General features: G+C 47.8%; 1 protein-coding gene across 2 annotated transcripts in view; it reads left to right on the forward strand.

Annotated features, from left to right (window-relative positions):
- LOC125335051 (peroxidasin homolog) overlaps positions 1-17867 on the forward strand; it is a 48117-nt gene that overhangs the window by 28205 nt on the left and 2045 nt on the right. The window contains exons 8-22 of one of the 2 annotated variants that reach the window (XM_048322320.1): positions 771-888; positions 2414-2583; positions 3049-3321; positions 3487-3603; positions 5729-5887; positions 7044-7156; positions 8371-8527; positions 10098-10206; positions 10966-11123; positions 12376-13879; positions 14343-14477; positions 15034-15242; positions 16011-16125; positions 16476-16569; positions 16726-16832. In XM_048322320.1, coding sequence (XP_048178277.1) covers positions 771-888; positions 2414-2583; positions 3049-3321; positions 3487-3603; positions 5729-5887; positions 7044-7156; positions 8371-8527; positions 10098-10206; positions 10966-11123; positions 12376-13879; positions 14343-14477; positions 15034-15242; positions 16011-16125; positions 16476-16569; positions 16726-16821 — 3527 coding nt within the window. In that variant the 3' untranslated portion in view covers positions 16822-16832. Of the gene's footprint in view, positions 1-770; positions 889-2413; positions 2584-3048; positions 3322-3486; positions 3604-5728; positions 5888-7043; positions 7157-8370; positions 8528-10097; positions 10207-10965; positions 11124-12375; positions 13880-14342; positions 14478-15033; positions 15243-16010; positions 16126-16475; positions 16570-16663; positions 16833-17867 lie in introns of those variants that run through there. The other variant, XM_048322321.1, reaches the window with a different exon arrangement.

The raw sequence follows: 17867 nt of genomic DNA on the forward strand, positions 1-17867 counted from the left end.
CATTAACTTGTGGAGTAGGGAGTGAGGATACTGACCTTCCACTGGAGGGAGTGATAGGTTCTCAATTTTAGGAATAATCCAGCTGGTTTTACTGGATTACTGGTGAGCATGCAGGCTGTGAAATGGGTAAGCTTTTTGCTGAATCAAGATCAAGCATTCCAGGGCTTGTCCATAAATTCCTCCCTATTTTAGCACATCCTTTCAATGTTTAACTTGCTTGGTGCTGGAGTACATCTCAAAGTGAAGAACACAGTGAAGGGCAGGATGATGAATTAAGGACATAATGAATGAAATCCTGTTGGGAGGGAAGTGGTGTGATTTGCAGGGATCTGGCTCTGTGTTCAGGTGGAGCAGGAAGCTGCAGGCTGCCAAGGGCAGAAAAACAACCCAAGTGAGGACGCTGCTGACTTCTTTGCTTCTCTGGGGGGAGACAGGGACCAGCTCTGTAATGAGCCACTGTACAGACAGATCTGTGGGAACTGATCCACTGCCCAACATACTGAGAATAGGAACAGCAGCTATTCCCCAGGGCTCTTAGTGGGTTCGGGTGAATGATGCTATTCCTTCATGACATTCGCAGGGGTTAGTGAGTTTTGGGGTGGCTCTGAGCAGATGCTGCTGTGCCTAGGGCTCTGCTGGTGCCTGTTTCTTGGGGCACTGCAGGATGAGTGTTGCAGGATGGGTGTTGTGTGCCCCACCATACCCCCAGTTGGGCTGCAGGTGGTTTTGTGCTGCTTTGGACTGGGTTGTGTTCAAATGGTGTTTTGCAGAGAGGCCTCGAATAACCTCAGAACCCCACGACGTCGATGTGCTCTTGGGAAACACAGTTTATTTCACCTGCAGGGCAGAAGGCAACCCAAAGCCTGCCATTATTTGGCTGCACAACAAGTAAGTCACACGCAAGGAGCCCTGGGGTGGCAAAGGTTTTCAAGCGCTGAGCTCTTCAGTGCCTGCCTGTAATTACAAAAGCTGTTTCACACAACGTTAAAGAAAAGAAGGAAAAAGAAATGGTTATCCCATGGGCTATATTTACCTTCCTTTTAACAGCATTCTCTGGTGACCACGTAATCCAAGTGGTGTTTTCATCTGCATTTGGAATATTTCATCTGCGTTTGTAATGGATTCCAAGAGCTTATAACTTTCCTATAAACATACTCTGCAGGCTGAAAGCAATTGTCTTTTGATCAGGAAAAAAATAAAATTAGTGTTTCATGTTGCTCTCAGCCACCATGCTTGCCATTTGTTAACTGCTGAAATGCTTCTCACTAAAGGCTGACCGTGTTAGGTATGAGGTTTCTTTCCAAAGGGAAAAATCGCTGTGCTCCACTGAAGGGTGGAATTTGCAAATTCGTGTGTAGGTTATGTGCTAGATGCCAGAGTGTTCTGGGAAATGCTACACAATAAAATATTCTGTGCTCAGGCAGTTGCCCACTGTGGAAGAGAAGCTGCTTTGCTGCTTTACGAGCTTCTTGTCTGGTGAAGCCTGAGCAGGGCTTGGTTATTAATAAAAATGATCAATGTGTGCTTCTTCAGCAAACCCCCCACCAGGCAGAGTTTCAGCCCGGAGCAAAAGTTTATGGCTGAGTTAAGTCCCTTTGGAAGGAAGGTTTTGTTAGGGAAATGCTGGCAGGCTCCCAAAGACAGCATTGTAAGAAGGGTAATGATAATAAATGTTCCACAAATGAGATATGACTGGAGTGAGGAGACACCAGGGGAATTAAACAAATGCCCAGCAAGCAGATTAGATTGCATAGTGGGTTCAGCCTTTGTCCCAGGGGGAGAGAGGTCCCTTCTTCCCTTTCAATCATCTGCAGCCATCCAAGATTCCTTCGTGCTGGGACAAATGGGATGCAGCACTGGGACCTTCTGCCATGGGCTGGGATCCAGGAGTCACAGGTCATTGCAGAAAGAAGGAAGATGTTTCACAGCTCTTGGGCTGGGTTGGAGTCCAAGCTGTGTTGGGGTCCCATGGTGACTTCTCAGAGCTTTTTGCTCCTCTGAGGCCTTTGAGCCTTGAGTTTGAATAGCAATGGCTGCACACAAGAACAATATTAATTCATTGTTAAATTTGCACTTAGTGAGTAAGAACAGGCCTTCCGGGCCAGGATGCCCTGACAATGGCAGTGATGCTGTGACATGGGAACAGAGTGCTCTCCTGATGAGCTGTAAATGTCCTGCCTAATTAGTAGGGAGAGAAAAAGCAGCTCACCCAGGGAGTAAGCTGGAGCTGGAGCTGCAGTTCAGTGCTGTGAATCAGAACTCTTGCTGCAAATTTCACAAAGTCTCAGAATAGCTCCATGGAACACCAACTTACTGCCATGCAAACAAAGCCCCCAGAAACCCCAACAGCTCGAGGGGGAACCACCAGCCTTTATTCCTTTCAGATTTTGCCTGTTTGTGGCTGTTTTTTCAGTAATAAGATTGACATGAAAGATGACAGCCGCCTGAACCTGTTGCAAGATGGTACCTTGATGATCCAGAACACCAAGGAGTCGGACAAAGGCGTCTACCAGTGCATGGCCAAGAACATTGCTGGGGAGGTCAAGACACAGGAAGTCGTGCTGCGCTATTTTGGCACCCCATGTAATTGAGCTTTGTGCATCCCTTGACGACCCGGCTGAGCTTGGGGGTGGGAGTGGAGCTAAATCAGAGTCAGTCCCAGCTTTGTATGTGCCAAGGTGTTCTTGGTGTGCTGGGGGACAGAGTGGCTGTCAGCGAAGTGAGGCCTGAACTTAAGGAGTTCCCACTGGAATGGGAAAAGGGGTACTTAGAGATGGAAGGTAGTTCAGCACTGGGGAGGGAGTTTGAAGTCTGGGATGAATTCTACAGCACAAGGGTGAAGGGGACACGGGCGTGGGGATACTCCAGCACTGAGTGAGTGGGTGTGAGGAGGTGGTAGGAAGGTGCTGGGGGCATTGCTCAGAGCAAGGATTTGGATGTCAGGGAAGAACCAGAGAGGGTTGCTGGGTTGCAGAGGAGTCCAAGCAACTTCTGCCCATCAGTGAGCAGGCAGCAGAGCTGGTTCCTAAAGCTTTCATTCCCTTCCAGCCAAGCCCACTTTTGTGATCCAGCCACAGAACACTGAAGTGCTGATTGGGGAAAGTGTCACCCTGGAGTGTGGGGTCTCTGGGCACCCCCACCCCCGCATCAGCTGGACCCTTGGCACGGGCTCTCCTTTGCCACAGGACTCCCGTTTCACAATCACCAGCTCTGGAGGCCTCTTCATTCAGAACGTCACCTTCTCGGACCAGGGGCAGTACAACTGCAATGCCAGCAACTCCGAGGGATCCATCCAGGCCACAGCAAGGATCATAGTGCAAGGTGAGGGCTCCCAGGCTGGTCCTGTGAAGATTCTGTGACATTTCTGGGATACAGTGTTTGGTCAGTGGGGTGTATTTGAGTCTTGTGACTGGTTCTGCTCCCATGAACTCCCCGAGTTTGCTGCCTGAGTGTTTCCTGCTGCTCAGTCACTGCTTTCCCTTCCAGATTCTCCCAGGTTTCTCGTCATTCCCACTGATCAGACAGTAACTGAGGGACAAAGCGTGGATTTCCCCTGCTCTGCTGAGGGTCACCCTCCCCCAGTGATTACCTGGACAAGGGCAGGTACTGCCTCACTTGACTCGTGGTTTCTCTCTCCCAGGCCATCATCCACGGGGTGTGGGTGGGAACAGCTGAGCTGCTGGTTCAGCGTGGTGACTTGCAGGGGTGGCACAGGACAAACTGTGAACAGCACAGACCTAGTCCCACGGGGAGGTGTGTTGTAGATCACCAAGGATGGTGTTAAGCACTGTGGAAGGAGCCTCTTAGATCTCTGTCACAAGGTAGGAGTGTGATGGTTTTCATCAGCATGGAACCCATGGAAAGCCTCACACTTCTTCCTGCAGAGGCTTCCCACCTCCTCTGAAAAGGCAAGGTCTGGACACTCCAGATCAGTGGATATCAATCACAGAATTGTTTGAGTGGGAAAAGACCTCTAAGATCATCAAATCCAACCTTTAACCCAACATTGCCATGTTCACCACTTAACTGTGTCCCTAAATGCCAAATGTACACTTTTTTTGAGCACTTTTGGGGATGATGATTCCACCACTTCCCTTCGCTGTACCACCATGTGCCAGCTCTCTGTCATTGTCCTTGATTTGCTGCCATTGGGGACACACATTGCAGAAGGGCACCATTCACTGACACACCTCAGAGTTTTCTCTTAGCTTAGGAAAAAGGATTTTGGGACAACAGGTGGTGGTGAACTTTAAAAGTCTCAAATAATTGTTAGTGCTGGCTCCACTGAACTGATCTCATCCAACACTTTCTGGGACAGGAGCCAATAATGCTTGGCCCAGAGGTCCTCCAACTTTTCCTTATGCTTCACAAGCCGTAATTAATGGTTTAGTGCTGTGGAGTTTGTGGGTATTGTGTTCCAGCTTCCACAGCAATGGCCCTGACACAGAGTTAAGAAGGACCAGCTGAAATTCTGCTCTGCCAGCATGTTCTCCATCTCCTTTAACCTGTTTTCCTCCACTTCCCAGAAAATGTATCTTAGGCATGTGGAAAGGAGCACGATGACAAGAAGTAAGGTTCATAACTGCTCTGCAACCAGGTTTGCACTCAGAAATCCTAAATCAAAAGTCAGCCAGGCTTTACAGCGCTTTCACATGCTAAAAGCAGGACAAGAGGAGGGGAAGTGGTGGAGCATTGCTCATCTCAAAGCCACTTTTGACAGCGTGGGGGGATTTTGGTATTTGGAATGAATAAATAGAGGTTGGATAAATGGAGGGAAATGGAATACTAAAAAAAAAATTTGTTAAACTGATGAGTTTTAATAATGTTAATTGGGTTTGTTAAAGCAATTTAGGTTTCAGCTTTTCTCCTGAAATAAAGAAAATATTGAAACAACAGTTTCCAAACCAGAAAATCAGACCAACATATTTAGAAAGACAATGCCAAATGTTCCCATTTATTTGATGAAACAGACAGTTTGGATAATTGAAGAGTGATTTGCTATCCATCAGGGGTCAAAAAATCTGCAGGTTGCACTAAGAAAATACTTAGGAGGAAAGAAAAAAAAGTTCCAGCTCTTCTCAGCTGATCTCAGCTGATCTGTGTGTAAAGGTGATATTTCAGGGTGATTGATGCTGGAAAGGAAATGAAATGTGTAACTCACACAGACCCTTCCAGTGATGGTGATGCCTTCAAAATCTAGAAACAAAACAAAACACTTTCGAGACAATATTAATATAGGAAGTAATATAAAATCAGGTCTTTGATTGGAGGCCTCCAGGTGCAAATATGGCAAATTGCACACCGAAAATGCATTGAAAATGCACATTTGTTGAAGCATATGTTGGGGCATAGGGCAAGTACAATTTTATAAGTTCAGCAAATTAGCATAATTGACAATAATCCCCAATTAGAAACACAGGTAATGAAGTAATTCCCCCTCTTGGTTCGACCCGTTCTGAAGCTCCCTCCTCGCTAGTTGTTTATGCCTAATAAATGAGAAGATGTCTTGGCAAGGTGCCTTGTCCTTGATTCCCCAAGAAGCAAGATCAGAACTGGCCCACAGGAATTTGTTTGCCTAATAGGAAAAGTGCTGGAGTTAGGAAACCACAGAACTATACAACAACAGTCTGCAGAGCCACGAGCAGACATGAAGAATACATCAAAGCAAAAACCGTTTTGGCATCGATGGGATGAGGACAGGGAATTAACGAGCTGCTCGTTATCCCAGGTGGGCCCTTGCCGAGTGACCGGCGGCACAGTGTCCTGTCCACGGGCACCCTGCGGGTGGGCCGGGTGGCCCTGCACGACCACGGGCAGTACGAGTGCCACGCCATCAGCGCCATCGGCGTCAGGACCCTCGCGGTGCAGCTCTCGGTCACCCCGCGAGGTGAGCTGGGCACAAGGGGCTGCCAGAGGTGTGACACTGATTTGGTGTTATGGTAAATAACCATCTGAGCAGGCAGGGAGCTGCCCCCTTCCCGATGGGTTGGGATTTTGCTCTTCCCTGGGAGCAGACATCCAGCCAGGAGGGCTCCATCAGCTGGTGGGAAATGTTAGAGAGGTTGCCAGAGTGGCAAGGTTTGTAAATTGGAATAAGCTGCTGCAGTTTGGGAGTTGATCATCGGGAAGATTGCTTTGGTAAAGGAAAAACTAGATAATAATAGAGTGTATTAATTTAATTCTTACATATATATATATATATATAACTTTTTAAATTTTGTCTCTCCTGCAAAATTAAGAGTAAAATTCTTTCTTAAACAAAATCTTCTGCAAAACATAATGTTTCCTTCTAGCAAACATTCTGCCTCTAGATACATTTGTCTTAAACATTCCCTACCAGGTCATAGGTTCAATCTAAATTTAGGTTTTCTAAAATCAAGACTCTGTAAACCACAAGTCACACAGGGATGCTTTTGTTTAATTAAGGCTTAATTTCTTTTTTCCTTAATTTTTTTAAAGCTTTTGTTTAATTTTTTTTTTTTCCCTTATAAATAACCCTTCTAAATAAGCAAACTTCCTTGCTTGTTCACAAATAGGGCAGGGTTTTACTAATGGTAGACTGGAGGGAAGGAAACTCTCTAGAAGCATAAGTTAGTGAAGCTTCAAGCACAGAATTCACAGAATATTTTAAGACCAGGAAGATCAATATAATTACTTAATCTGGCCTGACTAATACTTCAAGAGAGCCTCATCCGATAATTCCCGAAACAAGTCATGATCCCTGTTTCAGCTGGAGCATCTTTTCTAGAAAGCCTTTGAATTAAGGATTTTAAATGATGCAGCACATTCCTGTGTAATTGCCCCAAGCAGAGACACAGAGGAGCAGAAAATAATGAACATAAACTACGTAAATGAATGAAAAGAGAGCTTGGCAGCGAGACAGAGAGCACAGGGTGAGCGGCTGCCCCTCTGCAGAGCCCTTGCAAGAGCAGCAGCTCAGCAGCTCTGCTTTCTCCGTGCTGAGATGGTTTTTTACCCACAGATTTCTCTATTTTCCTTGATGCATTTCTTACCCCAGTGGCTTTTTTCCCTGTGTTGCACAGTGATCCCCGTGTTCCTGCATCCCCCCCAAGACCTGGTGGCAGAGACAGGCCAGGATGTTGCCATTTCCTGCGCTGCCCAGGGAGACCCTCGGCCCACCATAACCTGGGTCAAGGTATGTGATGATTTCATGTCACTGGGGAAAGGGACGGCTCCTCCGGGGGAGAATGAAACAACTCTCTCCTTCAACACCTCTCCCAGCTTCATTAGTTTCATCAGTTTTGCAGTACACATGGGATAGACACCAACATTTCCACTGATTTGGGGTTTTTGAAAGAACGTTGCAGTTTCTCAGGCTCAAAGCCATGCAGCAAATATTCTCCTGTTCTTCCTTCCAAAAGAGTCACTTGAAGCCAGTGACATTCCAGGATGTTATAAATACTTGATTGACAATCCCTGGAAAAAATAAAAAAACCTGAAAATTGATTTTTTTTCTATGTAGTTTGTCCATATTTTCAGCATTTCTGCTGATGGCATTGGATGATGCTTTTTGGCTCCAGTTTTGACGAGGCAAAGCCACAATCCCTCAGAATCACGCTGCAGCCTGGCTGCTCTTTCCAAGAATTCAATAGGTGAAGTTCTTCAGACTTCTTTCCTGCTGTGCTGTAGTACAACACTTGGGACCTTCCTTTATACCTGCCCTGCCTTTGAGCACAGACAGGCACAGAAAATGCTTGGGCCTCACTTACCCCACAGATCTCTGGTGGAAGGTGAACTTGCCGCTTTCTGTGGGCTCAACCAACAGTGGGAGCAGAAGAAAAAAGCCTGGAAGGGCATCAGAGCAAGCATTAGGTTGGGGCAGGGCAGCAGAAAGATGTTAAGAAGCAGGGAAATAGAAAAGTAAAACCTAAAGTCACTTCTACCACCAGCCAGGCTGAGAGGTTGGGTTTGAGTGATGCTGTCAGAGCCAGCAAAAGCTGGGATCTGCTGCTCAAGGCCAGCAAAAATCCATCAGTTTCAGGTTGGCCAAAAACTGAAAACATTTTGACTTAATTTTGTGCCATGAAACTTTTGTGAGGGCATCAGGGTCTGGGACTTGTTCCAGCCAGCCTGACTGTGTGGGGTGTCTGTGTGGGGTGTCTGTGCCCCGTGGGGAGTTCCTGGGCTGGGCCAGGGGAAGGAGCAGAGCAGGGACCTCCTCACCGTGGGTCCTGTCAGGACCAGGTATCCTTGGACTTCTTTCTGGTTTCCCTGGAAGAGCAATGCTAACATCTGGTGGCCACATTCGTTCATCACATCCATCCCTGGATTTGCTGAGCAGGCTGAAGGCTGGGGTAGTGGAAGCTTTCTATGCTCTGACACAGCTTCTGTCTTTTGATGGTGCAACAGGAGGGCATCCAGATCACAGAGAGTGGCAAGTTCCACATCAGCCAGGACGGGACCCTCTCCATTCAGGACCTGGGTGTGGCTGACCAGGGCAGATACGAGTGCATAGCAAGGAACCCCTTTGGCTTCACCTCAAGTGCCATGCAGCTCACCATCACCGGTACCGTATCTCCCGCGCTCTCCCCGAGCCTTCTCTGGCTCCTGTGTGAGGAGGTGCTGTGCTGTGCCGACAGCTATACTTTGAGCAGATAATTACGTAAGAAATTATTTCTTCAGCTTCTTTGCAGACAGGTCCCTTGGATCGGAGTCACTCCATTGTGAAAGCCCACGCATCTCCCAGCTGCCCCTCGCTGTTTGCTCAGCTGAGCTGCAGTTGCTCCCTGCAAAGCCAAAGGTGTTGTCTTAAACCTCCTTCTGCAAGCTCAGCTGTCAGTGTCCATGTAGTTATTGCCTCTGCTGGGAGGGAGAAAGTTATTAAAATGTGCTGACACGCTCACAGAGCATCATCTGACTGAAACCTCACACGCTGGGGGAGGCAGGAGCAGAACGACATTGTTGGCTGCACATACAGGGGTTTAAATGTCTGCTCAGTCATAAAATCATAGAATCATAGAATCAGTAAGGCTGGAAAAGGCCTCCAAGATCATCAAGTCCAACCTTAGACCATGTACCACTCTTGGGAATGGGAACTAAATCTGGTTTTCAAGCTCCTGCTCTGTGCGTTAGTGAAGATGTAATGAACAAGGAGGCGTAACTCTCCTCTGCTGGTCAAAGCAGAGGTCAAGAGTGGATTTTTTGTACCTCTTAGAGGGTAAGAAAACTGTCAAAGGAAAAAAGAAATCAAAGGCAAGCAAAAAAGTTTAAAATATAAGTGAAGAGCTGTTCCAGAAACAGCCAGAGTGGATAGTGAGTCACTTATTAGGTGAATTTAGTAACATTTTCCATACAGGGGTTGTAAGCAAGGAGCTGAAAATGGTCTGAAATGTCTTTGTTGTTTGAAATTATTCCTGAGACAATTTCTTGGTTTATTCTTGATTGGTGCCTCATTCACCAGCTGGCTGTAGCATATACCAGTAGCCAACTGGGAACTGGTTTGTTCAGCTGTGACAAAGGCCCTGGCTTAAAAAATGCATCCTGTAGTAATTTTAAAGAAGTGATGTCTTTTTACTTCTAAAGAAACAACAACAACAACTTTGGTATTTTTGATTTAAAATGATGTAGCAGAGATGTTTATACTAACTTTGAACTATTATTATCATCATAAATGTCTATTAATTACTACCAATAATTAGTAAGTAAAGTGTTCCACAAACAGAAAATTAATGGATGAGCAATATATTTAAATTAATTTCATGAATTTGAGAAGTACCTTTGTGGGAAGTAAATATATTATTTTGGGCTAAGCCACTGTGATTTGTACATTTTCTTTTTACAATTTAACCACTAACCAAAACAGACATTTTTTTTTTGCAAAGCTGTACAGGAGAAAACCCTGAATATGTGCCCACAGACATCTCCTGAAAAAGCCACCTTCTTTTTCAGGCAGCTCACATTCTTCAGAATATCTGTCTTAAAAATAAATTCATGGTGTTGATATTGCAGATGGAAACGCAGTTTGTTCTGCAGTGAGGTCACTCTGGGGCTGGTGCCGATGCACCCTTGAGCTGGGAGGGCCAAATAATATCCAAGTAAATTGAGGGTGTTTTGTTGTTTCTTTGTGCTTGGGGAAGCCACGGACGTGGGTCGGAGCGGGGACACTTTTGTGGCCACGTCGCTGCGCGAGGCCATCAGCAGCGTGGACCACGCCATCAACTCCACACGCACCGAGCTCTTCAGCAAGTAAGTGTGGGAAGTGCCTCGAGCTGGGGCCTGAAGCAGAAAAGTGTTGAAAACCCACAAGAAATGAAGCTTTCTGAAAGCTCATTTTATCACTGACAACCCGCAAATGAAAGCTACGGGATTGTTTCGAGTGTTGGAGGTTGAAGCTGCACCATGTAGGATGTGATAGAGCTTCCCAATAGGCATTTGGGACTCTGGAAAAATGAGATACACAAGCATCATCTCTTAGGTCACTTCTATCTGCATTTTGTCAGCTGGAGTTGGTTCTGTAGATAGTGAATAAAAGAGAAAATAATCAGAGTAGTCATTTTATGAATGCAACTGACTTTGTGGAGGGTGAACAGAAATAATAATATAAAAATTCTAACCATTTCCTCAATAAAAAAAAAAATTCTCAAGTGAATATGATTCCCTCCTCTTCTACCCCAATATATGTTTTTATTGGAAGGATGGATAGTTTGTGTTAAGCCCAAAACCTTCTGGGTTTCAGCTGTTGAAAAGTGAAAAAATAAATCGCTATCGCAGAAAAAACCCAGAGATACTGAGAGAATTAAATATGTGCATTTTCCTGGGGAAATATTTCTCTTCTTTAATCATCTGCAATGTGCAGGCAAGCCACGTTGGTCTTATGCACTAATTTGGGGACCAAGCACTAGACCAGGCTTAGAGCTTGACTCTTGCTGCTTGTAAGGTCTCACTGCCCTGAGCAGAGTTGATTAATTTTAATGATCCTGCATCACTTTTAATTCCTGGAAATAGGCGCCCCAAGACTCCCAATGACCTCCTGGCTTTGTTCCGCTACCCGAGGGACCCCTACACCATCGAGACAGCCAGGGCAGGGGAGATCTTTGAAAGGACCCTGCAGCTGATTCAGGAACATGTGCAGCAAGGGCTGGTCGTGGACATGAATGTCACAGGTAGGAGAGATTTCATTTCCCTTCTTAATTTTGTGCTCAGGATGAAATGAAAACAATGATGTGTAGACATCCAGGAAGTTTAAAATGTGCCAAGGTATATAAAAAATCCCTATAAATGTTGGGTATATGATGAAATGTGTTGTCTGGGTGGCAATTCTTTCTATGTCTCATGGTTTCTTTAATAGCTGAAGGGCTGGTCTTGTGTTCACAGAACTGATTTGATACCCAGGCAATGGTTTGAGATCCCTGTTTTGTAAAGGTTCCTCAGATGGCTATAAAAGCCCTATTCCTTAAAAAATATTAACCAACTAGCTGATGAAGGAATATCCTTGTGGGTCTGAAGCTCAGACCCTCAAGAGCATAGTCTGAGATGTTTCCTGCCCTCCAAATGGCAACGAGAACAATGCTGTGAACTCTGGGGTATTTGGGTGCTGTTACAGAAGAAGAGGGAATATCCCTCCTCTCTACTACTTTGACCTCTTAGCTACAAACTCAGGTAAGTCCCAGCAGCTCAGGTTCCTTCTATTGAAGCAGGATAGCAAACAACAAAGCAACATAATGCCAAAATTACCTAACGAGGTCCAAGCATGCAGCAGCTGGACCCCAAAACTTGCTGCCTGGGACGTCCTTGATATACAGCAAACATTCTGCATGCTTCTACCTATACGTGTGATTCATCATGGAGCAGGCATGTGTGTCTGGGACCTGTAAATATTTTTTCCTGCCTGGGTGTATTCCAGGGTGTGAGGAGTCTCTCTCCAGGCAGCAGGTCTGGTCTGGGCTGGTTGGACTGCCAGCCTCTCCTCCTCATTGCCCTGTCAGCATCCACACAATGCAGCATCATTCAGCGCTTTCGGTGCAGCAGTGCCCTGGCAGTCACCCACAGCTTCCTGCTGCTCGTCACGTAGAGCTTGGGTGGGTGATGGAGCTCATGGTGGCAGCAGTAACCCAGGGAGCCATAAAATAAACCTAGAATAGGGACTGAGACCACCCCCACAGTTTGCTCTGCCAGTGACAAGTTTCCAGCTCTGTGCAGTTAAACTCTTTCTCCCTTCTTTTTTGCTTTGTGGGCCTGATGCTATCCTGTGCTTCCTTTGTTTCCCATAAATTCCACAGCAAAAGCATGCTCAGAGCCCCGGCCATCCCATGCCTATCCTGACAGGGATTTGAATACAGAGCTGTTCCATGGGACAGTGGGAATCGGGAGGCTGCAGGTGATGCCTGACCTGGTGCTTTGCCCTTCCCTTTGCAGGCTATCGCTACAATGACCTGGTGTCCCCTCACTACCTGACCATGATCGCCAACCTGTCGGGCTGCTCCGCCCACCGCCGCACGCCCAACTGCTCTGACATCTGCTTCCACAGGAAGTACAGGACCCACGATGGCTCTTGCAACAACCTCCAGCACCCCATGTGGGGTGCGTCCCTCACAGCCTTCCAGAGGCTCCTCAAACCTGCCTACCAGAATGGATTTAACCTCCCCCGAGGGTTTTCCTTGGCAGAAGATGCCAGGGATCTGCCCCTTCCTCTACCTCGCCTTGTCTCCACTGCCATGATTGGGACCGAGACCATCACCCCCGATGACCAGTTCACGCACATGCTCATGCAGTGGGGCCAGTTCCTGGACCACGACATGGACCAGACAGTGGCAGCCATCAGCATGTCCCGTTTCTCAGACGGAGCCCCTTGCAGCGAGGTGTGCAGCAATGACCCTCCCTGCTTCTCCATCACGGTCCCCGCCAACGACCCCCGCGTGCGGAACGGGCGCTGCATGTTCTTTGTGCGCTCGAGCCCTGTGTGTGGCAGCGGGATGACCTCCCTGCTGATGAACTCTGTCTATGCCAGGGAGCAGATCAACCACCTGACATCCTACATTGATGCCTCCAACGTTTATGGCAGCACGGAGCAGGAATCACGGGAGCTGCGGGATCTGAGCGGCCAGAAAGGGCTGCTGAAGCGAGGGCAAGTTGTGCCCAGCTCGGGGAAGCATCTCCTTCCCTTTGCCGTGGGGCCACCCACGGAGTGCATGAGGGATGAGAACGAGAGCCCCGTGCCGTGCTTCCTGGCAGGAGACCACCGCGCCAACGAGCAGCTGGGGCTCACGGCCATGCACACGCTGTGGTTCAGGGAGCACAACCGCGTTGCCACCGAGCTGGCCACCCTCAACCCACACTGGGATGGGGATCTCCTGTACCACGAGGCACGAAAGATTGTGGGTGCCCAGATGCAGCACATCACCTATGCCCAGTGGTTGCCCAAGGTCCTTGGGGAGGCTGGGATGAAGATGCTGGGTGAGTACAAAGGCTACAACCCCAATGTCAATGCGGGGATTCTCAACGCCTTTGCCACGGCCGCTTTCCGCTTTGGGCACACCTTGATCAACCCCATCCTGTACCGACTGAATGAGACCTTCCAGCCCATCCGACAAGGCCACATCCCCCTGCACAAGGCCTTCTTCTCCCCTTTCAGGATCATGCAGGAAGGGGGGATTGACCCCCTCCTCCGTGGGCTGTTTGGGGTTCCTGGGAAAATGCGGGTGCCCTCTGAACTCCTCAACATGGAGCTGACGGAGAAACTCTTCTCCATGGCACACTCTGTGTCACTGGACTTGGCCGCTATCAACATCCAGAGAGGGCGAGACCACGGCATCCCACCCTACAATGACTTCAGGGTCTTCTGCAACCTCTCCTCTGCACAGGAGTTTGAGGACCTCAGAAATGAGATCAAGAACTTGGAGATCAGAGAAAAGCTCAGGAGGTACTGTAGCCTAGATGTGGAAGCATCGAAATTACTGGAGACCAGTCAGTGAAAAGTTCCTGCTCCTTCCAGTACACCCATGGAATAACCTTCCCAGATACTGTCCCCCACAGATGTTAAGATAGGGTAATAACTGTGGTTTAACAATGGGGTAAGACAAATGAGGTTTCTCCAAGTGATCAGTCTGGTTCTGGGTGGAATGTTGTCAGGCACTGCTGTGGTGTAGCTTGGGAGCAGATTGAGCCTTGGAGCTATTTTCCAGTCAGACTAAACTGCGTCCTATCTGCCCTGGCTGCCTCTTCCAGGGCAGGTCTTTATCCCATTGTCTTTTAGATAGAAGCATTAAAAATATTGTCCAGATGAGTTCCTGACATACAAATTTCTATGTTGGTATCAGATTTATATTATCTCTACTCTTTGAGATCCTCTTAACTTTTTTTTTTTAATATTGGTTATCCTGCAGTTTATACGGAACTACCAAAAATATTGACCTGTTTCCAGCACTGATGGTGGAGGACCTTGTCCCTGGGACCAGAGTGGGACCAACACTGATGTGCCTGTTAACGACTCAGTTCAGAAGGCTGAGAGATGGAGACAGGTATTATCATTCGAGTCACCCCAAATCCTTTGGTTATTCTGTTTGGGAGGTTTTTTGCCTTACAGGAAGAAGCAGAATCTGTAATTTTTAATTATTTATTGTCTTATGATATGAGGAACAGTGTTCTCTGTCCAGTGTATTTGCAAAAGCACTTGTCACAGTTACTGTCAAGGTGTCCTTTCTTGATTTAGTGATTCTCATTTCACTGCAGAACACTGGGAATCATTGAGGATGTTCCCAATATCTCATGAAAATGCTAGAAAATGTCCGCAGGAGCTCTTTCATAATCCCTGTTTGCTGCTTGTGTGAACGAGACACGTCTTTGCTTGGTGATGCACTTAGGGCAGGAGCATGGGGGTTTGTGGGTTCAGAAAAAGCTATCTGTGTTTGCAGCCACCTGACACCAGAGCAGATGCTCATTTTGAGGGGTGTGGGTGCTGCCACACAGATGTCGGGGAACTCTTCTTCCTCTCCCAGCCTCACTCACTCACTCACTCACTCCCTCACTCCCTCTTCTCCCACTCCTGAGTCATGCTGTGATTACACCCCACTGCAGATTTTGGTATGAGAACCCTGGAGTCTTCACGCCGGCGCAGCTGACTCAGATCAGACAGGCGTCCCTTGCTCGTGTCATCTGTGACAACAGTGACCACATCCAGCAGCTGCAGAGAGATGTGTTCCAGGTGGCATCGTACCTGCAGGGCATGGTCAGCTGTGAGGAGATTCCTGCCGTGGACCTGCGCCTGTGGCAGGACTGTTGTGAGGGTAAGGAGAGGGATGCTCTGGCACTCACTGGTGTGGGCATCACTCTGGATGGCATTTGTCACACACCACAGCAGCTTTTATGGCATTGTAACTGATTTCTGGCTGCACCACGAGAACCTTGTGTCAGCAAATGGGTGCAAAGGGAACAGAAAATAGAAGAGAATAGAATAGAATAGTATAGAATATTTCAGTTGTGGAGGACCTGAAGCAATCATCCTGTCCAACCGCCTGACCAATTCAGGGCTGATCAAAAGTTAAAGCAAATTATTAATTATGTCTTAATTATGTCATTATTATTATTATTATTATTATTAATATTATTATAATATTCAAATACTTCTTAAACCCCAAGAGGTTTGGGACATTGGCCACCTCTCTAGGAAGCCTGTTAGCTTCATTTAATCTGTCTGAAAGCCCCACCTCACTGAGGGCTTTGGTCTCTGGCTGGGGGAGAGACTGAAACAGGACATGATCCCCACCACGTGCCACTTCACAGATTCATTTGGGAGCCTAAATCTCTGCCATTAAAGCACAGATCCTGCCATGGTCCCTCTGTGCTGCATTCAGGGTGCAGATGTCCATCTGACGCATGGGAATCCATGAGTGATGCACACCCTGTTCCACACCTTTGTTGCCTCCTTTCCTCTGGCCCAAGAGATGTGTCCAGGGTGGATAGTGCAGGAGGGCAGCACTGCCTTGTGCTGCTGAAATTCACGCAGTCCTGCTTTAACACCAGTGCTCACTGCAGACTTTCCCTTCCTTTCCAAGACTGCCGGACACGAGGGCAATTCAGGGCTCTTTCGCAGCGGTTCCGAAGCAAGAGGTCTCCTGGCTTCAGCTACCCAGAGGAAAACCCTGCCAGGCACAAGGCTGACTTGCCCAGGTGTAGTATCACCCCTTCTACCTCCATTTTATGAAACAGAAGTTTTTAATAACTCAGTTCATTCAGGCCTCTGAATCTGGTGCTTTGCAGAGGTTTGGGGTAGGGCTGGATCAGTAGAGAGGTGCTGAACTCAGCCAGTCCTCCAACACTTCAGTGCAGAGCCCAACTCTGATGAGTAAATACCTGGGCTGAGGGGCTCTTTGGCTGGCATCCCTTGGCAGGTGAATCTGGCAGCTGGGCCCTCCCTTTGATGCTCACTTGGAGGCTGCTGTTAGAGAAGGCAGAATGATTCCCTCACCCAGGAAGCTGCTGTTTGCATAACCCCTTTTACTTTTTATCCCCAACCCTAGAAACGAGGTGCCTTCCCCAAGCCCTTCCTCCAGAGAGAATCTTGAGTCCCTTGTGGCTGAACTGGAGAAGACAGTCACTTCTCTAAGGAAACAGGTAAAACTTGGTGTCCCAATGTTTGTCTTTCATGGAGTCATGAACCTCAGTGAAGAAAACTTGAGCCAGCATTTTCTTCTTGTATTTGGGACAGGTTAAAGATTACCTGTGCAGTGGTGCAAACTCCTCTCAGGGCTGCTGCTTTCTCACCCCCAGGTGAATGCACTAGAGAGCCAGCTGAGGTGGCACCACAGGAACACCAGCACACGTGGACAGGGCAAGAAGACTGGGGACAAATGGAGAAAAAGATGACCACGTACAAGGTCAGTGTGTTTGTTCTGGGCTGGGGCCCAGTGGGATCACTCTGGGGGGACACCTCAGCAGTGTTCCCATGCAGGAAGGAATGGAGCAATGAGATGATGAATGGGACATGAGGTAATAGATTTAAATGCAGCAGGTTAGACACTCGTTTCTGCTGGTAATGATCAGTGACTCACTGGAATGGGTTGTCTGGGGATGTGGTGGCGTATCCATTCCTGGAGGTCTGTTAAGAACTGGTTTGGCAAAGATGGGGAAAGACATAAGTATAGGATGGACCGGGTGGATTGGGTGAGGTCTCTTGGGCCTATTCTCCTGTGACTCTGGGTAGGTTTATTCTAACAACATTTAATGTCCTAACCCCAAATCCAGCAGCCTCTGAAGGACCTTTGTGGGGAGAGATATCATAAAGCTCGGTGATGGAGTGGATGGACTGGTTCCTCCCCAGGGAAACAAGGACATTTGGGCAGATGGAGCAATCCATCATTTGCTTACAAACTGGCAGAGATTTCCCCTCCCCATGAGTCACTGTGCTCCTCACTCCTGAAGGCACCAGTCCTCTGTTTGCCCGAGCCAGGGCAGCACAGCTGTGAGGTGTCTGTGTAAAGTCCCTGTCAGCCCCTGCCAGCCTGGGGACTCCAGCTGCTGCTCAGCAGTGGCACAGTCCTGGCAGAGAGCTGCCAGAACTCCAGGTGTTCATGGGCACAGGGAGCACAGCCTGAGCTCCCTTCTCCTGCTTCCCATGGAGATCTCTGCAGCTGTGAGAGAGAGGCTGAACAGCTCCCTGGCACCTGCCAGTCTGGAGAAGGTGTTGAATGGTTTTTATGTGTTGCAAATGATTTCTCCAGAGACAGGAGCAGAGGAGTTTTGAGAAGTGCAGTTCTGCCAGGCAGTGTGTACTAGAAGGAGCATTCATTCTCTGGAAGTTAGATTAAAGGATGGGGCAAGCAAAGGCTGATCTGTGCTGATAAACTCAGCAGAATGCGGAAAGGGAAGCCTGCAGGTTGGCCAGGCTGTCTTTCAGCATGATTTGGTGTTTT

The sequence above is a fragment of the Corvus hawaiiensis genome, chromosome 17 (assembly GCF_020740725.1).
Source record: "Corvus hawaiiensis isolate bCorHaw1 chromosome 17, bCorHaw1.pri.cur, whole genome shotgun sequence".
Lineage (NCBI taxonomy): Eukaryota > Metazoa > Chordata > Aves > Passeriformes > Corvidae > Corvus > Corvus hawaiiensis.